The sequence below is a fragment of the Phoenix dactylifera genome, chromosome 1 (genome assembly GCF_051530095.1).
Source record: "Phoenix dactylifera cultivar Ajwa chromosome 1, Ajwa_hap1_PhDact_Kaust_v1.1, whole genome shotgun sequence".
NCBI lineage: Eukaryota > Viridiplantae > Streptophyta > Magnoliopsida > Arecales > Arecaceae > Phoenix > Phoenix dactylifera.
Genome location: NC_143190.1, coordinates 44,541,387 through 44,564,567, shown reverse-complemented (window position 1 = coordinate 44,564,567; position 23,181 = coordinate 44,541,387). Strand labels below are relative to the sequence as shown.

The 23,181-nt window shown below is 39.4% G+C and overlaps 2 protein-coding genes and 1 long non-coding RNA gene across 4 annotated transcripts; 2 read left to right on the top strand and 1 right to left on the bottom strand.

The window, feature by feature from the left end:
* Nucleotides 1–6,818: 6,818 nt before the first annotated feature.
* Nucleotides 6,819–8,862, top strand: LOC103696147 (putative glutamine amidotransferase GAT1_2.1). Its single transcript, XM_008777682.6, has 4 exons — nucleotides 6,819–6,972; nucleotides 7,117–7,850; nucleotides 8,145–8,351; nucleotides 8,450–8,862. The coding sequence occupies exons 1-4, from the start codon at nucleotides 6,882–6,884 to the stop codon at nucleotides 8,681–8,683; spliced, it is 1,266 nt and encodes a 421-aa protein (XP_008775904.4). The 5' UTR covers nucleotides 6,819–6,881; the 3' UTR covers nucleotides 8,684–8,862.
* A 3,338-nt stretch (nucleotides 8,863–12,200) lies between these two features.
* Nucleotides 12,201–15,778, top strand: LOC103696148 (uncharacterized). Its single transcript, XR_602353.6, has 4 exons — nucleotides 12,201–12,584; nucleotides 13,330–13,436; nucleotides 14,283–14,998; nucleotides 15,153–15,778. It is a non-coding gene; the product is annotated as an uncharacterized LOC103696148 (long non-coding RNA).
* Nucleotides 15,779–16,532: 754 nt separating this feature from the next.
* LOC103696149 (acidic endochitinase-like) lies at nucleotides 16,533–22,667 on the bottom strand. Of its 2 annotated transcripts, XM_026800790.4 has the most exons (4): nucleotides 21,666–21,703; nucleotides 20,737–20,841; nucleotides 19,011–19,046; nucleotides 16,533–17,869 (listed from the first exon to the last, which is right to left on the bottom strand). In XM_026800790.4, exons 2-4 carry the CDS (start codon nucleotides 20,774–20,776, stop codon nucleotides 16,836–16,838), a joined length of 1,110 nt encoding a protein of 369 aa, XP_026656591.4. In that variant the 5' UTR covers nucleotides 20,777–20,841; nucleotides 21,666–21,703; the 3' UTR covers nucleotides 16,533–16,835. The 2 variants fall into 2 exon arrangements, with proteins under 2 accessions (XP_026656591.4, XP_088558789.2); XM_088702663.2 differs by lacking the exon at nucleotides 16,533–17,869 and having other exon boundaries at nucleotides 18,864–19,046; nucleotides 21,666–22,667.
* Nucleotides 22,668–23,181: the final 514 nt, after the last annotated feature.

The following is a 23,181-nucleotide window of genomic DNA, read 5'->3' as shown; positions in this document are numbered from 1 at the left end:
AAAAGAAAACAACCACTTCTTAAATAATTAGAGAGTGGAAAAAGGAGGAAAGAGAAAAAAGAGAGAAGGTTAGCACATAGCTCAATGAATGTGAGGTATTCATGCGTCCTGATTCCTGAAAGGTTAGCACTTCTCCTATTTTTCTTGGAGTTTTTCTCTGTATATTTGATGATGTGTTCGGGTAAAATTCAGGCGATCTCCCTTTAAAATCCTTGGACCAATCAATCTTGTTGTTGGCCGACAAATATTGGAAACTTCAATTTTACGAAATACAAGAAGGAACTAGTTGAGATGTGTTCTTTTGTGCTGCTGCCTGTCTTAGAGCAAGCTAACTACTACCAAATACCAATTACTGGAAATAGTTCACATTCAAAAAAAAAAAAAAAAAATGGAAGTAGCTCATGTAGCGTTTTGTGTTGCTTGCCTCTTATAGTTCATATTGCTCGATCAAATTTAGTTGCATTTTCCAATACTAACGCCCTGTTCCCACATGACACCAGCAAAGCACGTTGCAACACCTTGCATGATGTTCTAGTTTCTTATATTCTAACGTCTGTATTTTTTTTTTTTTTTTTTTTTTTTTTTGCTAATGCGGGTGGATCAGACCTGACGAGACCGGATACACCCAATAAAGTCAGAAAATAAAATACCTCGGAGTGCCAAAGGCAGCTCCCCATCGCAACTCCATAAGGTGCCTCCGGAGTGAGAAGCTACATACGCAGCTACCCAATCCGCAGCACCATTACCTTCACGGTAAATATGCTTAGCCTGAAAGGCCCATCCATCCCTCGCCATAACCCAAATGTCACGGAGCAGGGGATGGTCACACCCGCCACGCCTTGGACCCCCCTGGATCCAACTGACAATGGTGGCAGAGTCACCCTCCAGGATAATGGACCTAGCCCGTAAGACACACCGGGCATGGCGAAGGCCTGCCCAGGCTGCTGTCAGCTCCGCGCTGGGAACTGAAGTGTCAAATAACTGACTGCCATCGGCAGCCACAACCCTGGCACACGGGTCCCGGATAACAAAACCCGCGCCTCCCCGCGTGCCACCCTCCAAAACGTCTGTATTTGATGTGCCATGCTTTCCACAATTAAGTTAGTACTAGAGTAAAAATGCTACTGAATGGCTCATTCTACGCGTGTCCCATGTTTATCATCCATCGACTCGGAATCCTCGTGGACGTAGACCCAAAGTTGCGAGTTGGGAAGTCGCCTTCTAGCCTTTAGTCGTTTGCAGGACGCTACATCTAGCTGTCGCTTGCGAGGCTTCACACTGCCAAGATTAGTAGTTCATAAACACGCCGAGCACGAGCTTCACGGCGGGAGATGACGACCAAACAGCGTAGGTACTATGCAATTAGATAGGGTCACATGCGGTCGAATCAAATATTTGTTAATTCGAAATTGATCTGTTTGTTAAACATGTCAAAATTTTAGATATAGATATGATCTGTTTATTAAATAGACAACCCGACCCCACCGATATAATCTGTTAAATATATCAAGTTAGGCTAAATGGATTAAATAGATTAAACATGTTAAGAAATAGAATAGAAATAGGTTAAGTAGGTTTTAAACGGGTTAAACATATCTTAAATACAATAAATAGGTTGTGTTATGACTTGGCCTAATTATTAAACATGTAAAAAAAAAAACTAAATTTGAATCCGACTTATTTAATATATAGGCTTATATTGGTTGACTCGTTTATAACTCAAATTTATTTATGTCAAATCCGATCCTACTTAAAGCAGGCCGTTCATGGCTTGAGTTGATGGATTAAGTCATAAATTGCCATCGTAGATACGTGACGGTCATTCTTTTTCTATGTGCGTTGTTCCTCAAGGTACATCATCTTGATCTAAGTATCTGCAATTATATCATTCAAGATTCAAACTCACCTTAGAATTTTCTTTCAATGGAGGAGGAATGCAGATACTAGAGAGTTAGCTGTTTCAATTATTTCCATTTTCAGTTTATTCCACGAGCACAATTGTTTGCTACTATACTGTAAGATTGGCTTCTGAGTAGAACAATTTATGCTGTTAAGTTGTTATAATAGGAAGTGGCAAATGATGCATCCCCATTTTTATCCTTGCCTTTTATTTTTTTTCTTTTGTGTTGTTGATGATGAACAATAAATCTTAGACAAAAGTTTATTTGTTATTGTCAATCCATAGGTTTACTTTTGTCCTCCATGTTGAAAGGTCATAGTGCATTTGGATTTATTTTAGGCTTTACACAGCCATTGGAAAATATATCTAACAACTCTTACATATATGTTAAAACTCATATGTGGTTTTGATGTTTATCTAAAGATCATTGGGCATATGTGTGCATTTCTACTTTCCTTCTATCAATAGATAACTAGATAGACTATTAGAGTTTTGCATCAATTAATTAATTAATTTTACTTATTTTGTTTTGAAAATTAGGATAGTTGGAAGCTCTGCACAAAGTGGAGCGACAATACGATTGAACCCAGGTCTCTTACATCAACATAAGAGAGCTTTTATTTATTCTTAAAGATTAGCTATGTTTTGAGGCTTCTAAATACTCTTGATTTTTTGATAATATCAAATCCCTAAAACTATAATCGACGTATAGGCTGACGTTGAAGTCTATAATTTGATTAATTCACACTTTAACTACTTTCCACAAGCTGTAATTAATCTTTAACATATCTCATTATAACAACCGACGAAAAGTAGGTTAATTTCCTTAAGGCTTATGGATTGATTCAAAATGAAAACGATTCTTTTATGTATTTTGATTGTTTTATGTTCTTAATGACCACATGCCCTGGTTAGTACAAGTTGCACATGGATGCTAGTGCTAAAGGAAACGCTATGCTTAGAAAATCTCTCTCTTCAGGTTTTGCCTCTTCCAAGCTAAAAAAAACAATATAAATAAAAGTCAAATTTTTTAAACAATGATGCTGCTATGCAAACTTGTTAAGAGACTTTTATATCAATAAAAAATAGTTAACCATCTCAAATAACGATTCAGATGCTCAGTCCAAACACTCATTCACTTTAAATGGTCGAAGTGCGTGAAAAATGCACAGGTACAATTCACACTTGCGAAGTTTTGCTTCAAAACTAGCTACATAAAATGAATTCATAATGAGTTAAGAAAAATTTGGAGATAAAGAAGGGGGTAAGTTATCTTGTTTGTAAGTATCTTGGTGGTTGTACCAGGGATCTAGGTTCAAATATTGGTTTGGAATAGTTAAGGTATTTGAGGCATTATATAGTTTATTACCTTTGAATCTTTGCAATTTGAAAAAGCTAAAAAAAATAGACAAGACTGTGTGTATTTCTACAACATGTAAAACATACAGGTTGATTTAATAGTTTATTTTTTTTGTTAATTCTAAATTACCAACTATTTGCAACTAGAGATCATGAGGGAAAACGCTTCTTGCCACCCATTGTTGCACATGAAATGTTCCTGCAGGATGCATAGCTTAAATACAACCACCACCATAAATCACAATATTTTTCATTAGTTACCCCAATCCTCTCATGCCACATGGCATAGGATTTTTTTTTTTCTCATGTGTAGAAAATAAGCACCCATGGCATTATTCTATGATGAAGTAGCACCAAAAAGTTAGTTATTTCTCCAGGAAATAAACAAATTTTCAATTAAGTATAAACATCCATGTGGCTAAGTAGTATAAATGATGGTCTTTCTCTATGAGAAAGAATATCTATCCAATAATGGAGTAGTAAGGTAGGAGGAAGAAGCAACAAAAAATATCTCTCATAAAATAATGGAGAATAAAACTATAAAATTTAATTAATTCAAAATGCTTTTTTACAATGGCTAGGCATCCTTATTTATGGGTATAGGACCACATGAACTTTCTCACAAATATATTTGCGAATATTTCTTGCAAATAAGGAGAAAAAAATAGGAAAATTCCCTATAATATATCTCTTGATAAGATCTATGACTCATTTTGACATTAATTAGTTAAATAAGATATATGGCTAATCATTAATATCACTTGATTGGATAAGATCTCTAACTCATCTTAATGTGGCTTGATGGGATAAGTTCGTTAGAATTATTTTATAATATGTAGCAACTTATAAAATTGACTTGCCTAATATTGAATAGCTTTTGACATATAATGATTCAAGTACATATTAGCTAAGTCCATGATAAATGTATCATTAAGATGATTGTGATTGGTTGAAGTTTTATTTAGACAAAAAAATATTCCTTGTTAGGGTTGAAATTGGATCGGATCCATATTCATATTTATTTTGTTTGATGAATACAGGTACGAATATGGATGTTAGTCGGATATTAAATTTCATATCAATATTTATTTTAAACGGATATAAATATAAATCGAATACTGAATATATATATATATATATGGATGACCATAAAATTAAAGATATTACTAAGTGGATGATAAATCAAATTAATAGTATACTAATATGGTTATTTTTATTTTTCTTAAAAATTTATAAGTGACACATAAAATTAAATAAGGTTACAAATAAAATATGATATTCAGATATGAATTAAGTAATTGTCTATCCATATCAATATCTATTTTTTTTATGGAGATGGATACGGATATGGATATTAATCGGATACTCAAATTTTTCCATATTCAAATAAATTCAGATAGAAAAATAGATTTAGATAGATTATCTGATCCACTTTCACCTCTATTTCTATGTGAATATCTATAATATTGGCTTGATTGGAGGGGAAGATATTTTACTTAGATATCCTTAATCCTCGCCAAATTTGGCAGCAAATCTTTAATAACATGATCTAGAAAAAGCTACAACACTACCATATTAGTCCCCTGTTTGATTGGTTGCCTGACATAGTCCCCTGTGCATGGCCAATCCAATTTACCCCTGTTGTGGGAATAAAGGGTCCGAATTTTGTCCCACATTGACTAGATAGCGGAGAGGTCTTTTTCTTAAATGGAGGGGGGCTACCCATTTCTCTTCAGAGGCGCCTTTTGTGGGGCAAAACCGTGCATGGGGAAGAGACTATGAAATCCCTCAAAGCGGACAATACCTCTGAGGAGAAGCAGTCGCTTTCGCTATCTGAGCCCGGTGGAGACTGAGCTCTGGGGTTCGGGGGATGCCTCCGGCCTCATCAATGGTGCTTTCATTGAGAGCGCTTGACCCCGGCACAGACCCCTCCGTTGGGGGGCTATGTTGTGGAAATAAAGAGTCCGAACTTAGTCCCACATCGACTAGATAGCGGAGAAGTATGTTCCTTAAATGGAGGGGGGCTATCCCTTTCTCTTCAGAGGCGTTTTTTGTGGAGCAAAACCGTGCGTGGGGAAGAGACTATGAACCCCTCCAAAGCAGACAATACATCTGAGGAGAAACAGTCGCTTTCTCTGTCTAAGCCCGATGGAGACTGAGCTCTGGGGTTTGGGGGATACCCTCGGCCTCATCAACCTCAGAGGAATCTTATCTATCTCCTCTTGCGAAAACAATCTAGTAAGTAGTTTGGTAATTAATTTCGGCTCCATATGCAATATAATTTATAGGGTAATCTTCTGCAAAGAACTCTCTAGCCATATCCGATGCAATCTTTAAATATGAGAGGATCTCAATCTCAGGCGCTAGACCCAGGATATGTTCAATTTGAAAACACTGGACATGATAATATTTTTCATAACTTCATACGTCCCTCCATTGAAATACATCCAGTAATAAAAGAAAACGCCATGCAATGCCACTTGGTCACCCAATCAGCTTATCATGTTGATATGTGCGAGATGTCATGAAATCCTTATGCAGCATTAGCACAAAGAACCAAGGGGGTAGCACAAAGGTGCTCCATATTAGTACTCAAATAACAATTAACAATAATGTTAAAGGGTTAGTTTCAGTTTTTCAAGCGGCTAAGGTAGTGAATTTAATAGATAGGAGCGGCGGAGAGCAGAGTAACAAAAGCATATTCCGACACATCATCGTGTATTTGTAGAATGGCACATAAATCGATTGCATCGGTACAAGATATAAAATAAATACCAAACAAAAAAATAAAAAAAATATTAAAAAAAATTAAAAAATATATTTTATTAAAAAATTAAGCCACAAATCTCTTTTCAGTCAAGAAGGACAACTTTTATTTTTTTTTCCTCTTTTTTTACGCCATACTAAAATAGATACCAAAAATTTTATCAAATAAACCATTATATAGATGGGATATTATATTTTTACTCAAATTCATAAATTGTCTATTAAAAAATAAGATTTGACCACTACTAAAAATAAGAATAATTATTGTAGAAAGAATAACTAAACAGAATGAAACTAAAAATGACTAAAAGAGAAGTTTAATTATTTTAAAAAATAATTAAACAAAGAAAACTAAAAATAAAATTTTAGAGTCATTTAAAACTAAATAAAATTTTAAGGAAAGGACTTGGTAATAAAAGTCCACAGCCTACACGTCGCACCTGCGCAGGTCGGACCGGTCCTAGATAGTGATGTTCCCAGATACGCTGGCGATTAGAAAATCTATTTCCAACATCGGAACACGTGGCTTCTAAACCAACGCCACCGCTTGTAGCCTTGCATCCAACTGCGGAACGATCCGATACGCGGGTCCCGAGCAGCACCACCGACTTCCACAATCTCGCCGGACGACATGTCACAAAATTGCTGAGAAAATATACACGCGTCGCTCGTCGAGACGTCCACTGGGTCCACCTTATCGTACGGGACGGTTGCAACTGGGCTTCGCTGTTAGCCGGAGAGTGGAAGTAGCTTCGAGGAGAAAACCGGAAGGATCGGCGACTCTCAAACATTTTCCCTATAAATTCGCCCGTAAGGGGAAAGGGAAAGAGCACGGCGAGAAGAGAAGACAGCGAAGATGGCTTCCTCGCAGCTGTCTCAAATCCTCCCTCGTGTTCTCATTGTCTCTCGCCGGACCGTCCGCAAGAACAAGTTCGTCGACTTCGTCGGTGAATAACCTCAACATTTGATATTCGATTCACGATTTTTCTTTCCGTTTCTGCAAACGTTTTTACGTATAAATTTCTGCATTCTTCTTCATAAAGAAGAGACAAGATGGGGTGATGACGGATGCTTGCCTCTCTGTTTTGCAGGGGAATATCATCTTGATCTTTTAGTCGGCTATGGGGCGGTGCCGGTGATCGTGCCACGAGTTTCCGGCATCCACGTGCTTCTCGACAGCTTCGAGCCGATCCACGGAGTCCTCCTCTGCGAGGGGGAGGACATCGACCCCTCTCTATACGAGGGGGGCGATGTCGCCGGCCTCTCCCCGGAGGAGGTCGAGGAGGTCCGGCGCCTCCACGCGAGCGACACCGCCATCGACCGCGAGAAGGACTCCATCGAGCTCCGCCTCGCCAAGCTCTGCCTCGAGCGCAACATCCCTTACCTTGGCATCTGCAGGGGCTCCCAGGTCCTCAACGTCGCCTGCGGCGGCACGCTGTACCAGGACATCGGAAAGGAGCTCGCCAGAAAGTGCAGGCCGGAGGATGCCACCGTCCACATGGACTACGATCATTACGACGGGCACCGGCATTCCGTGAGGGTGGTGGAGGACACACCGCTGCACTCTTGGTTCCGGGAGTCTTTGGAAGAGGGGAGGATGGAAATTGAGGTCAATAGCTATCACCACCAAGGGGTGAAGAGGCTGGCGGAACGGTTCGTTCCCATGGCGTTCGCGCCAGATGGATTGATCGAGGCCTTCTTCGATCCCGACGCCTATAATCCTGAGGAGGGCAAGTTCATCATGGGCTTGCAGTTCCATCCGGAGAGAATGAGGCGGCCGGGGTCGGAAGAGTTTGATTACCCAGGATGCCCTGCAGCTTATCAGGTATATTACAGCTTAATTTTGCATGCATCATAGCTTTCGCGGAGGAAGTTCTAGTTCATTACTAATACAAATTAACAGGCATTAATGACGTATTTAAAGGTCTTTCACGGTATTTCATATGGTTTTGCGCATTTGGGTCCTTGTCGCCATTGTTAATCCTGATGGTATTAGTTGTCTCACTGCTTTAGGGAAAAACTTTTTTTTTTTTGACATTATTGCATATATGCTCATGACCTTAGCAATTCAAGTCAGGGGAACTCAGTTTTTGGTGGCGGCTTCTTTATTTTCATACAGGAATTTGTTAAAGCAGTGATGGCTTATCAGAAAAAGGTCAATAGCTCGATGAATCCGCAAGATGGCCTAAAATTGGATCAGGAAATGGAGAAGAAGAGGAAAATTATTGTTCGAAGTTTCTCACTTGCGAAGCATATGTATGTTTCTGGACATGACATGCACCCATCCAAAGAACAAGATCTTGAAGCAGGAGCAGAATTCCTTGAGGTAATTCCCATCAGAAAAAAAACAGAAAATTTAACCATTTTGGTGGCCTGTGAGATTCACAGCGTTCATTCTTATTTGCCTTTGCTTCATGTCTCTAGTCAAATACAGCATTGAGCCTGCAGCAGGAGAAGAGGCTGAAGCAAATGGGTGCGACGGTGAGGAATGCGTCCTCCTATCTAGAGAGGCTTAAGATGAATGAGCAGCGGGAGAAGGCAGCAAAGAATGTGATGGGGAAGATGTCCATTGAGCAGTTGTCCGAGCTTCTTTCTTTTTATCACATGATGGGGCAGATATGCTCAGAGGTGTTGGAGAAGAAGCTAATGGCCACTTGAAGTAGTGATCAATTCGATGTAACATGGCAGGGGTCTTGCTTCCTAGGAAGGAGAGGCACACTCGTGTTTCTCTTGCATGGCTGAAACTTAATTTGGTTGTCATCCAGCTTCTTTCACCTTCTTGTTAGTTGTTACACTAATTTTTAGTTTCCAATATAGTGAGCAATCAGGAATGTAAATTTCCTCGTTTTGCAGAACTTAAGCTACAAGTTTTGCATGGTGCATTGTTTAGTAATAAGAATTTAGAGGCTTTTCAATAATAACAATTAGAAAGAAATTGGCCATGCATCATTGTATCAGAAAATTGGCCATGCACTATTAAAAGGAATCTCACCATAGACCTGTTTACAGTGGACTTGTTGGGAAGGATAAGATGAGCCTGTGATGGACCATCTAACAACATTAATGGAAGAATAGGAACCAAGAAATGATTTTGGGATGAATCCACTAGAAGTCTAGATCAGGTAGTCTCTGCACCCCACCTTTTTTTTTTTTGAGCAAAACAGCGGGTGAGGCCGCTGTACATGAGGAAAAAAAAGGACAAAAGAACAGGGGAGAAAGGAAAACAAAGAAAGAAAGATTGGGAAAAAAGAAAGAAATCCCAGACGATCATCGAACAGGACACATTCTCTAGTTCCAAAATTTCACCACACATAGCTGGAATATAGTCCGGAGTCATCAGTGTCCCGTTTTTCTCAGATGATACGATCAAACTGATTAACATCAAGGTTACTTTGATCAAAAAATAAAAATTAGGATTGGAAAAATCAACATAACATGATATAGATAAGTGCACAGAGAAGTCAAATGCAAAGATGCCAATGCTTGATCGAATTAAAATATTTCTGTAAGTAGGAATACTGCTTATTATCTTCAAATCTTGCTGTATTGGAAGCCATCATTGCTATCATTGTCGTGGTTATATTCTAACTGACCATCCTTCGCCAGTTCACTGCAAATTTCACTGAGACATGCTCTTTTGTATTCTTGTAGTGATTTCAACTTCTAGTTCCAAGTATACGTACTCAATAATTTCTAAAATATTTCTATTTCTTTATCAACACCGCCCATGGCATGCTCTTCTCTACTAAAGTGACCAACATCATCCTCTCTTTACTACTCGCTGCTCATAATATTGTAACAACCAGAATTTCATCCAAAAAAGTTAGCTAAAAATATGCAAATTTCTGCTTAAAGTCATGATATTTTTCATGACTTCTAGAAAAAAAAAGTCGTCAAGCCATCAAAAACTCAACAAAAACACTCTTTCGCCTTCATTCCATCCATAGCATAACGTGCATGAAACATACGATCCTAACACAAATCTTAGAGATAATCAAATAATAATAGTAATGCTCTTTAGACCTTACCTCTTCTACGCAAAAGAGGGATTGAAGATGCTGATAGAAGAGAAATTACAATCTTCTTATGCACCGGAATGACCTAATCAATATAATAACAATTATTAAAAATAATCTGAACGCATGAATTAAATAAATAATAACAGCCTATACTCTTTCGTCCTTGTCCCAATGATTCTTTAGATAGATTGAAGATTTTAGGAAAGAAGAAATACATAATCTTTTAATGAAAGGGAGCTACTTGTAATCACCATTATTCTATTGAAGGTGCATTTCATGCATTTAGGAAAGATTTCGTCCTCCGTCATCTTCTCTTCGAATCCGTGGCGACGAGTTGAGGACCGCTCTCCCCACCGTCTCGACCTTCTCTACTCGTGAGTGGGTAATCGATCTGAACGGCAAAATCGACGGCGACTTTTTGAAGGCGGCGGCCAAAGGGCTCGAAACTCTGGCGCTGTTTTGATCGGGAAGACGCGTGCGGAATTGCACTTTGGCGTATGCGTTTAGGTGAACATGTGCGGACACGCTCATAATACTATATATGCGGAAAAAGGAAATCCGCATAAAAATACGTATGCAAACATATACGCCTGAATTCGATGGGCATATAATTTTTTTTTTTGTGCGGAACAAGATCCGTATATAAATAAAAATATGCCAATATCTGTGCGCGACCTTGGAAAAAAAAAATTTGTCCCAGGGAGAGGAAAACTTTTTTTTTTCCTTCTGATGATGGCAATGAGAGAGGAAAACTCATAAATAAATGGAGATTCCCTGCAGGGGCGCATAGAATATTTATGCAGATCAAAATCCACATTAAAATTTGAGATCCTACACAGATGCATGCATATTTGTAAACCCATTACAAAGTGGAAGTATGAATAGATTATTTATGCAGATATAAATCCGCATAAACGTCTCCGAGGGACAACTAGCTTTTTAGGCCCTTATAAAGGGCGTACATAGATGGCCAGGCTTCACATGTTGGGTCACGATCCTACTCATAAATTTTTCCTTGACGGGGTAAGATGCGGCTAAGGAAACTCTGAAATCTGAACGCCCAATCCACGAGCCCTAACCTCCTCGTCCTCCCCCTCTACCCCCGTCGGTGCATGAGATGGTGGCCCGGCGGTTGGTGGTGGAAGGAACAACTGGCGGCAGGAATAGAGGCTAGAGATGCGACCCTTTCAACTCTTTTGGGGATTGTTTCTTAAATCGGCCCTATATGGCTTGGATTTGCAATCCCGAATTGCCTAGTCATGGATCAGTGAATACGGAAAGAACTCAACTGCTTATCCACAAATCACATGATCATAATCGCGTAGATTTTCATTCTCTCTATAAATACCAGATATGGAGATTCCATGGATAAAGGGAAACTATGCCCGACTTAAGTATCGGAGGGTTCTCAGTCGGACACGTTTTGGCGACCCCTCGACTATAGTTGCAGAATAGCTCCAATGTTGTGCTACATTCCTCCCATTTAATCGAACAAAGCAGTTTGTTCACGTGTCAGGGATTTGAGCGACAACGCTGCCATTTTCGTAATTTTCCATCAATGGTTTGGTATGAGTTGTATTTGAAGAAAGGAATCATATAATTATCTCGTGTGTTTTTGTTATATTTCATACTCTGTTCTCCGAGGAAAATATTATTCATGCTTGGAGACCCACTTAACATGAAGACTTGACCCTGGTATACTTAACACAACTCACCGAGTTTATGGTTCCATTTGTGTGCTATTTTTAGGACTTATATAATGTAGTAACTCACTACATTAATTCACCATCATGTTTCCTGAAACATTAGCTCAACACAGTCACTGCCCACATTAACTCACAGAACAACTCACTATATTTATTTTTTAAGCATATTTGTCAGAATTCATTGATTGATTACGCTAAACTTAGCCAGCCATATTAAACTTCACCTTGATTAATTTGTAATTGATTGTGTCAAACTTTATCGGCCTTACCATGTCAGCCTCCTATTCTATATAAAGACTGCTCATGTACATTATAATAGACAGGCAGAAATACAATTTTCTTATCTTATTCAAAATTTTCAACAATATTGATGGATTTCGATGCCTCGTTATGCTTCATCAATTCATTTCACTGAGGTCGATATGTGCCTTAAACATTGAGGCCATGCCTTCCCAGTTCCTTGCTTCTAGTTTCACTTCGTGATGTGAGAGCGCATATTATAATTGTAAGACCCCGTTTTCATGGGCCTGGCCCAGCCATTGGGCTTGGGCCGCTGTTTGGGCCATACGCCAAAACCTTGAGTCAGGGGAGGAAGACTCCCGATGGGAGTCATCTTCCTCCCCGAGTCCGGCGCAGAGGAGGAGTCCTAGGGCTTGCCAGACTCTGGCGAAAGTCCTAGGACTCGGTCTATAAAGGTATCTCCCCTCTTCCTTCGAAGCGTCGCTCACAAATTTCGAATGAACCTCGTTGGATTTCCTTCCCTTGCGAATTTTCTCCCAAATTGTCTCCCCTGATTCCTCGCCAGAAACGCCGCCGGAACTTCGCCGGACTGAGGTGAGCATAGCTTGCTTTCCTCTTTTTCTTTTTCTATGTCTATACGTTGTCCTTTTTTGGGCTTGAGCTGGCTGGTCACCGGGATTCATCCGAAAATAGAGCACCCTATTTCAGCTTCTTCTTCCGAGCCCCGCCGCCGCCGGCCGCCGGGCTTGAACCACTTCCCGAGAGCTCTGAGTTAATAGTGTCGTCGGTTAGAGAAATCAGCCATGATCAGGCCGATTTTGAGTGGTTGTTTGATACTTTGATGGTCTTCTTCTACTTTTCTTCCTCTCTTCTTCTCCCATGGTGTGCCGGCCGACCATCGTCGCCGTGGTGACACCGCCGAAGGGCCGCCCAAGGCTGTCGTCGCCGGGGGTTGGGCTACCTTGGCCGGCCGCCCTCTGATCTGAGAAGAGGAAGGGAGAAAAGGACTCTCCCCTGAGGAGAAAGAAGAGAGCATTCTCTCCTCTTCTTTCTCTCTCCTTGGGTTTTTCTCTCATGTTTCTCACTCTCTCTCTCTACTGAATTTTTCCTCTCTACTAAATTTTCTCTCTCTACGAGACTTTCACTCTCCAGACATTCTCTCTCTACCTGAGTCCTCTCTCAGTTTCTCTCTCTAGTCGGAGTTTTCTCTCTCTAAACTTGGTTCCGGAAAGATTACTGTTTTGAGGACTTTGGATAGTCCTGGAATGCTAGGTTCTAGAGGATCCTTTAAAGGATTCAGATATCTTAGGTAATTTTTAATATTGACTTAATTCTGTAGGGAACAATCTGTTGGACGGAAGAATATTGAGCAGGGTTCTGCGCATCATAGTTCATAGATCGCTGTGAGGGCGGGTGATTAGTCTGTTTGAGTTTTTCAACAAGAAGGTAAAAATTCTTGTACGCCAACCTACATGATATAAATATTTTTGCACTTATATATGTATGATATGCTATGATTCAGATAAGTAAAAAGCAAGAATAATTTTATATTAAATTGTATTTTGATCGTATTTGCTTGTGGTTGGTATCATGATGGATGCATATATGCGCATAACCTACACCTGCATAATTGGATTTATGGATGTGGTGCTATAGACTAATCTTGTTATTATTGGTTGCCCCGTCATGGGCTGGAAACGTGACCGTGGTTAGTCTAAAGCTGAAAATAAAAAGAGATTGATGTGTGAATGTGAAATTGATTAAATAAACATGGACTTTGGACCATCTTGTTACTATTGATTTGCCCATCACAAGCTCTAAGTGTGACAATATTGGTTTGCTCATCACGGGCTCTAGGTGTGACAATACTGGTTTGCCCGTCACAGGTTCTAGGTGTGACAATACTGGTTTGCCCGTCACAGGCTCTAAGTGTGACATTATTGGTTTGTCCCGTTACGAGCTAGAAACGTAACCGGAATTTGGCTTAAAGTCGAAAAAATAATTGATCCGAATTAAGTTTAAAAGGAATGGAATTAAAAATATTGAAAACATTGATGAAGATATTTGAGATATTTTATGACATATTTCACTTGAGTGACTGGATTTCTGCTGATATTTGATTTGCATATTTATACTGATTGTTTGAGCCTTTGATAGCTGGTTTATGAATTCATGAAATGTGCATCGTTTTCTTGTAGTTTCCAAATTCATATTATTATTGTGTTGGTATGCATGTGTAGGAATTCTTATTAGGCTGTAAAGCTCACCTCTCTTTCTTCTTTTTCTTTTCAGAGTTGCAGGATGCATAGACATGAATGGGTTGGGCGTGGAGCTCGAGTATCAGAGTTATTAGCTAGTTAGTTGGTTTATCTTTCTTCGCTGCCGATGAGCATTTGAAGATCTTGTAATTGAACCAATTTGATTATTTGGACATGTTGGAGTTGTCTATTTGAATTAATTAATAATTATGGATTTATTAGATATTTCGTTTATCTTAGGCCTTGCATGATCTTTGGGGCACTGCTCTAGAGCTCATACGGCCGATCGCGTACCGGACCCGAGTGCTGGGTTCAGGGCCTGACAATAATACCAATGGATAGCCATTTCGGGTCTGTAGTCTCTATATTTTAAAACATTAGCAGTCCTGTTCATAGTTTCCGAAGTTTCCTCTCGACGGCGAATGCATGTGACAGCTTTTGCCATTGCCAGCATGACAAGAAGAAGCCCCAACGGACTTATTCCAACGGACTTGAAATTGAGAAGCTTCTGAAGAAGCTCAGAAGCTCAAGCCAGCAGAAAAAGATAATATTGCTTGCTACTAGTTTTAGTGTTTTCCTTTATACAGCTAAATTTAAATGTCTGATGTCATTTGTTTTGTTGATGATTTTGGAGAGTAACTTTGATTGTATCTGGTTTTGCAGAGGGAGGGTCGTGATATGGTTGATTGCGCTGAGATTTATAAACAACCAGCCTTTGATCATCCTTTATTAAAGAATCACACTGCCATGGTTAGGATTTTTAATTGTTTATTCTTTTATGCCTTTTACTTAGGCCAACTTTATTCTATTGTTTCTTCTCAAAAAAAAGTCTTGTTCTGTTGTTATTAATCATGATTGATAAAAGAGTCATCTGTTCTATAATACACAAGACCTTCTTTGGTAGTTGTCATGGAACAAATAAGGCAGAGAAGTGGAAGTTGCCCAAACGGAACAGTTCCTGTTCGAAGTATTCCAAAGAGTGACCTTTTTGGAGCTAGCTCTTTGGAACATGATGGTGTGAATCATGACGAGCCAAGGACTGATGGAATAGAAGTCAGCACAGTATGTGGCTTCAATTGTTCATCACTAAGATTAACACATTTATAATGATGAATGAATACCTACTATGAATCTGTACACCATTGTATATATTTTTAGATTGCTGGAGCAAAAGCAGGTCAGCAGCAAGGCCAAGCACATAGTAGTTGATCAGATCCACTTGTCATAATTAATAAATGGAGCTCAAATTCTGTTGCAGTGGTAAACGGTCAAAAATATGGTAGAATTTGGATCGGGGTAAGCCATTTTCTTGTGGAGGTTTGTTTTGATTTGCTTACTCTTAGATAGGATGGGAAATTAGCTTGAAAACTCTTAAAACCCAATTTTCATGTATCTATAATTAATAAGTTGGCAGTGGCTATCCATGCTTAATTATAACTCATATTGCAATAATTTAGGATTTTATCCAAAAAAGCTAGTCAGAAGATATTATTTGGATTTTTTGATCTTGTACGAGTATCTAGGATTTATCTATTGTATAGCTGATGTAGGACTAAACACACACTTGCACGGGTGCTCACATACTTTTTCTGTTTGAGCTCTGGCATCTTCATCAAGCTAAGGATCCGAAATCCATTCAAATCCAATTACAAGAACCATAAATTTAATTTAGTCGCATGCTGTAATATCCTCTAGTCTGTATAAGCTATCAGCTGGTTCTGCTGTAATACCATTTATAACAATTTGGGTTCTTATCTAAAAAGGCTAACCAAAATATATTATTTGAGTTTTTGGTCTTGTATAGGTATCCAGCACATGCCTTGACCTATAATTCACATTATTCAAGGTGGTAGCAAACCAAATAGGAGCAAAATTGAAGCAGAGAATATCTGTCTGTGTTTGTTTCCACATCCGAATCTATCAAATATCGATCCAAATTTGAGTATTCTACTATCCATATCTATATCCATACCTGTCACAAAGGAAAACATATATGCACATGGTATGTAGCTACCTCAATCTTTTCACAAATATTCGGTTCTGTTTGCTATCCTATTGAGTCTTGTACAATATAAACATTTTCTTAACATAATTACCTTTGATATAGTGAAATTTTTAATTTGTTGGTTCATAGATTTTAATTATCTAACTTATATCTGCATTTGTATCCATGTTAATATATGATTTGCATCTATATCCATTTAAAGCAAATAAGGGTATGAATTTTAGCATCCAATTAATATCCAATTAAAAATGGATATAGATATGAATATAATGATGACTGATCCATATTTGATTCAGCCCTGAAACCAAATCACTTTTTTTCCTAACCATGTTCTTCTAAACACAAAGCTTCAAAAAACAATATTAAGATCCATTTATATAATATGATACAATATAATATATACTTATTGCAACAATAGAAGCAGCAAAATAGATGAGATTAACCATGTTATTTCATGGCAGCTTAAATATGAGCTTAGAGATTATTATTTAATAGAGCCAAAATGTACAAAGAGTTTTGCACTGCAAAGAATACAAGTTATTGAAACATTAGAATTATTGATGATTCTAAAATGAAAATGAACTATGGTTTTGGTGGCATTTGCAAGTCACTAATGCTTCCTTCCAACATATTCACTACTCTACTTATTGAAGGTCGATCTGCAGGCTGCATTTGTATGCACCATAACCCAACTATTATCATCTTTTTAGCAATCACTTCAGTCTCATTAGTCACTCCACAAGCTTCTAGGGTATCATAATGATCGAGATGGTCATAAACCCAGTGTGGAAAATAAATTTCACTAGTATTCTCTACTCTTGCATTTATATTTTTACGACCACCGACCATTTCTAGCACCATCATTCCATAACTGTAAACATCAGATTTGCTGGAGACAACTCCAAAATTTCTAGAGAAGACTTCAGGGGCAATGTACCCAACCGTTCCCCTTGCACCGACTACTGAAATGATGCTCTCTTTCGGAGGGCATAGTTTTGCCAACCCAAAATCAGAAATCTTGGGACAAAAATCTTGGTCTAGTAGGATGTTGTGGGGCTTGATATCAAAATGTACTATGCGAGTGCTGCACCCACGATGCAAGTACTCTAGTCCTCGAGCAATACCAATTGCAATCTCATATAATTTTTCCCAACCAAGTTTAATCTTTGCATCTGGTATCTCCGTGTATATAAATTTCTCGAGTGATCCATTTGGCATAAATTCATAGACAAGAGCTCTCTTCGACCCCTTTAAACAGAATCCTAGTAGACAAACAATGTTTACATGGAAAGTTCTGCCAATGCTAACAACCTCATTGATAAATTCCTCGCTATTACCTTTGGACTCATTTAAGACTTTCACAGCTACCAGACGGCCATCACAGAGATTACCCTTGAACACATTACCATAACCACCTTGCCCTAACTTGTGACTAAAGGATTTGGTCATCCTCTTAATTTCTGAATACTTGTACCTTTTTGGCACCAAAGATCCATATTTATGTAGCAATTCTTCAACATTTTGCACATTCTTTGAGTGAGACTTTCTGTAACGAAGAAAATAGACTAAAAGCAAAAAGAACCCCAGAGATAATCCTGCTGCGGCAGTAATGGCACCTGCGAAGGAGAAAATGCATAACTGCCATTTGAATGTTCCATGGAAGTATTTCATACATTACTTCAAAACTCTAGCATTAATCTCATAATTTGCATATAAACACAAGCAACATTAAACATATCATTTCACATCTATAAAATTATATGAGCACTCAAGGCTATAATCTTGAGAAAAAAGGCATCCAATGATTGAGATTTTGATATTAAGATTTTCCATCACGTGCTTGCTTTTAAAGTGATTAACTAATTATCACTACTTAACATTTGATTTTTCACCCCCTTTGTCCACTATTTCCCCTTTGGTATACCTCTCATACTTATGAATGCTATAACTTTTGACCACTTGGCAAATTGCCAATAATTTCGAGCAAAGTATGGCTATAGTTTTCTAGATGTGCTTAAGCTGCAACTCTTTTTAAACTATACAATTTAATCTGAAGAAGTCCTTATCATTTCCAATACGACGACCCATAACTCTTTTCTTGGATTTGCTATCACTTATTTCTTGGCCATAAATTATGTAGCACGGCCATAAGGAAAAAGCTCCTAGGGGTTTAACATGATGTCAGGATGCTTGGGCTCCGTCAAAGTTGAGTTACGCCATTGAAATCTTGATGCAATTATTGTAATGAATAAGGTGGCAAACCTAGGAAATATGGAATAAGGTTCAATGAGGGGATTAAAGGAATTTAAAGTGCCTAGAGTTACTGTCTTGCAGTCCTATAATTAGGAGTCGAGTTCAGTTTACTAGTGAACTGGCAAGGTTGACTTAACTGAAAGAAATAAAGATGACTAAGTTAGGTTTTCGAAACTTAGAGTTAGGCTGCAAGGGAGACATAGGGAACTTATAATTTATCGACATAAGGCTATTATAATCAATTGACACAGCCATAGAGCACTCATAATTTATAGAGTCATGGAACTAGGCAAGATGGCATGGCCCTAGAATGAGGGGAGGGTGAATTATTGCTAGGCTATCCAAAAAGTATTAGACAGATAATTTTCCAACCGGTACTTTGGATAATGCTTGATTTACTTCATTGAGTATCATGAATAAACAAACCAGAAAAAATATTGTTTAATGGAACGGAAGAAGACGAAAGCCTTAAAATGGTAGGTTTAGGAGAGGTATGTTGGTTACCTATCATGATTCCCGTCTTCCTCGGATCGTGACTTCCTGCAGCATCAGAAAACAATTACCTCCACTGTCAGAACTCAACCCTCTTGATTAAGAAAAATATATAATTACATCGTCTGTTATTCTATAAATATTCTGTCAAAACAACCATTTTTCATGAACAGAGACATGCATTTAGAATTGTGCTTTTAGAGAAAACTGAAAAGAAGGAATGAGAAACCGAACAATATTGCTAGAATTAGCAGGGACACTAATACAAAGAAGTGAAGTCCCTAGATCTTTCAATGATATCTACTAGAGGCATGATGTTGGTGTCTACTAGCTCCTCTTCCATTATCATTGCATTGTCTTTTACATTTAGAAGTGGAATTTCTATTTTAAGTAAAATGATGTATGAGTGGAATTTGTTGCAGCCGGCGCCCTACTCCTATAACTGCCACTAACAGTTCAGCAACTAAAGCATTCCAGGTGGATCGCCCATTACACGAGAAACCAATGGGGGCTGAAGGTTGAACAGTGAGCAGGAAGATCATGCTTTGGTCAATTCTCTATATAGTATGTAATATCTAAATAAGAGATTTCAATCGTTGAAAAGAGTAGAACCATTAATCTCATGAAAGGTATTTCTGATAATAACCATTATCTTTCTGGTCGCAGTTGATGGGTGGAGACTTGTAAGTAGGGAAAGTTGGCTACAATTAGCGCGAGAGGCTCTCAAATTGTATAGGAGAATTAAAATTATCTTGCAGAGTAAAAGAAATTAAGGTCATGAATGATGAATGGCTTTTTTCAGGGAATGAGATGCTTTTCAGAAGGTACAAGCAAACTAGCCCAATTAAATCGTTTGGAGGTGTCAACTTGATACACTTTATGCAACGAAACTTATGCAGCTGTTTTGTTTTTGAAGAAAGGTTAATTAACCGATGTCACAGATTAGATCTCCACAGCACACCATGTTGCAGGACAAGAATGAATGTTGGATAGAGGAAGTAGGGAAGAAGAAAAAGAAATCTTCTGTAGACACGGTATCGTCTAGACACTCTCATTATCATTATTCTTTTGAAAAGCATGCACACTCCGCACAGAAACACTAAAGAAGAACTATGTATGACCAAGAGGACCAAGCCATGAAGATTAAGTGTTTGACGGGGAATGCATGCTATGCTTATAAGATTGAAGATACCAGAAGCAGAGAGGATTTAGTCATTATCAAGGGCATGGTTCCTAGGCTTGAAAACTGTCATGAAACATATAAAGGTATCAATTGATCAACCGAAACCAATCAGCATCCTAGGAAATACTCCGAGATCAATAAATTAACTCATCTTTCCATCAATCTCTGTGAAATTCTTACAGCTGAACCGAACAGAAAGTAGTCTAAAAAATGATCAGGGGGATTGATCAGGGAAGATACACATAAAATAGGCTTCTTGTCATTATCCCAAGTGGGATTGATCAGGGAAGATGCACATAAAATAGGCTTCTTGTCATTATATTTTTAGATGCCTAGGAGGAACCAGTCATAAATCGACCACATGCATCAACTTTATAAACTAAACCATGCCATGTAACTGCTACATCTTATGCTTCAAAATGTTCAAATTCACATGTAAAGATATTATCAGCAGAGGATAAATAAAAAACCTGAGTGAGGACCAAGGAACTATAAAGTAACATCTATCTTGACATAATCCCTACACGAAATCCTTTAGGGAAGGTGAGGACTCACTGCAACTTCTCAGATGGGTTCTATCACGGCAGATACACATGAAACTCCTCGTGTTGTTATCGTATCCACATTGGCCACCGCTTGTGATGCACTCTGCGCAATCCTCTGCGGTCCAGTCCAACAAGAAACCATCAAGGTTGATAAAAATTAATTTTAAGCTTAAAGATTCAGATTAGACTTGATTTATTTATCATTATTTTAATCTTGATTCAAGTTTAAATTCAAACCAAGCCAAACCATCGTTACAGATTGATTACAGAGAGAGAGAGAGAGAGAGAGAGAGAGAGAGATGCATTTACAGATTGATTATTGACAGCACAAATATCAACATGGACATGAATAAAATTGTTAAACTTTATGAATCATCGGATCAAAAATATCACAATATGAAAGATGATTCAAGTTCAAGATACTAATTTTGTCACTTACTTTATTTCGAAGTTCATAAAAGCTACATAAGACCAAATAAGATTGCAGATATAATTGGATATTTTAGTAGACTAATACAGATCAGATGATTGCCTATTTATATTAGCATCTATTTTTTGTAAACCAAAGTGTATATATAGATTTGTTATTATAATCAAATATTAAAATTTATACCCATGTCTGGTTGGACCCAAACATGAAAATGGTTTTGGACAAATATTATCCCGTCCACTTTTACGATTTTACCCTAGTAATAAAGATGCGACTTGAATCAGAAAGACCATCTATTATACTACTTGGCCATTAATCAATTACCTATATTTTAATCTTTTACTTATCAGATTTCTGACCTTCAAATCCATTTGAGCCTCTGGCTCTGATTCTTTGAACATAACTTTTTGCCCACCGAATTAATATATTTGGTATTAGGATTAAATAAGATGTAAACCAATGGATTTGAGGAGGGAGAGAGAGAGAGAGAGAAGCCTCTAAAGGCATACCTGATCTATTTCCTGAAAGACATGACCCAAGAGCCGAACCATTAGGACAGTGGCTGTTCTTCACGGTGGCACTGTAGTTGTTCTGCTCATCGTAGTACCTGTTCCACACCATAATCCCGCCATACTTCGCCGTGCTCTTGATCGCCGGAAGCACCTGAGAAGTGAGCGCGCTCGGGGGGATGTACCCACTGCCGGCAACAGCAGTCGACGCCGGCACCCCCAAGAAGAAGTTGGTCGCCGTCACGCTCGAAGTCCAAGTTTTCCACGCACTGGTCAACTTGCTGATGTCCCCCGACGTGTACTCGCACGGAGGGTTGTTGTAGAACTGGATCCAGACGTAGTCGAAAAGCCCGGTCTTCAGCGCCGTGTTAACGTGCGCGTCGGGGTAGGGGCACTGCGGGGCCGCCGAGAGGTAGACCTTCTTCTTCCGGCTGCTGAACTGCGACAGAGCCTTCGCGAGGTCGTCGAAGTAATCGCCGTTGGTTGCCTCGTTGTCGAAGTCGATGCCGTCGAGGACGGCGGCGCCGAGGGGGCGAGAGGAGGAGCTGCCGCCGAGGTAGTTGTTCCAGAGGTAGTTGGCGACGCTCTGGGCGTCCGCGGCGGAGGTGAGGGAGTAGCTGCCGGAGGAGCCGCCGAGGGAGAGGAGGACCTTGACGCCCTGGGACTGGCAGGACTGGATGTCGGAGGAGATGGTTTCGCAGGTGCCGTCGGAGGGGCTGCAGTGGCCGGCGAGGTTGAGGACGGGGGTCTGTCCGTTGCCGAAGGTGGTGAGGAAGGCGATGTTGACGTAGGAGTAGAGGCCGGTGGCGCAGGCGGATGCGAGGGTGCCCTCGTTGCCGTTCTGGCCCCAGTAGACGGCGATGCTGCCTGCGTGGGAGCCGCCCACAAGGGCGAGGAGAAGGAGGAGGGGGAAGAGGAGCTTGGAGGCCATGGTGAATGGAAGAGGAGTGGAAAGCTAATGGGGCTTCTCTCCTGCAAACTGGGTTGAAGGGAATGGATGGGAGGTCTTGCTTCTTATATGGAAGAGAAGAAGAGGAAGAGGAAGAAGAGTTGGAGAAGTGAAGAAGTTGAAGGTGGAGGGGTTCGTTGACTGGGGTGATGATGTGACACGTTCCCCCCTCGCCATTTCTAATTGTGGACCAGTCGCCGTTTGACTAAGCCTGTAAGCCAACGAAACGGACTGAACAGACATAAAAATGATAAAAAAAAATGGGTTTTTTGCATAGATACCCTTCTAAATGTTAGATTTTGTGTGAATATCCTTCCAAAATTGATATTTGCATGTATACCCTCGTAAAACTCTGTTATTGTACAAATATCCTAATGTAACGGTTGTTCTAACGGTGTTTAAAAAAATTGTATTTATATTAATTAAAATAAAAATAAAATTCGAAATGACATTATTACCCTTAACTCTTCTACCTCCACACCCCCGCGCCTGGGTTCCCCGCGCCACCCCCCCCGGCCCGGCTTCACCACCCCCCCCGGCGCCCGGCTTACCCACCACCGGCGCCCC

Bases quoted from the DNA above. Each gene is read 5' to 3' on its own strand.
- LOC103696147 (XM_008777682.6), top strand. From the start codon at position 6,882: ATGGCTTCCTCGCAGCTGTCTCAAATCCTCCCTCGTGTTCTCATTGTC. The intron at 7,851-8,144 runs GTATATTACAGC...ATTTTCATACAG, and splicing joins GATGCCCTGCAGCTTATCAG to GAATTTGTTAAAGCAGTGAT. The intron at 8,352-8,449 runs GTAATTCCCATC...TCATGTCTCTAG, and splicing joins CAGGAGCAGAATTCCTTGAG to TCAAATACAGCATTGAGCCT.
- LOC103696149 (XM_088702663.2), bottom strand. From the start codon at position 22,596: ATGGCCTCCAAGCTCCTCTTCCCCCTCCTCCTTCTCCTCGCCCTTGTG. The intron at 20,842-21,665 runs GTATGCCTTTAG...ACTGGACCGCAG, and splicing joins TCTTTCAGGAAATAGATCAG to AGGATTGCGCAGAGTGCATC. The intron at 19,047-20,736 runs GTGAGTCCTCAC...CTGATGCTGCAG, and splicing joins AACCCATCTGAGAAGTTGCA to GAAGTCACGATCCGAGGAAG.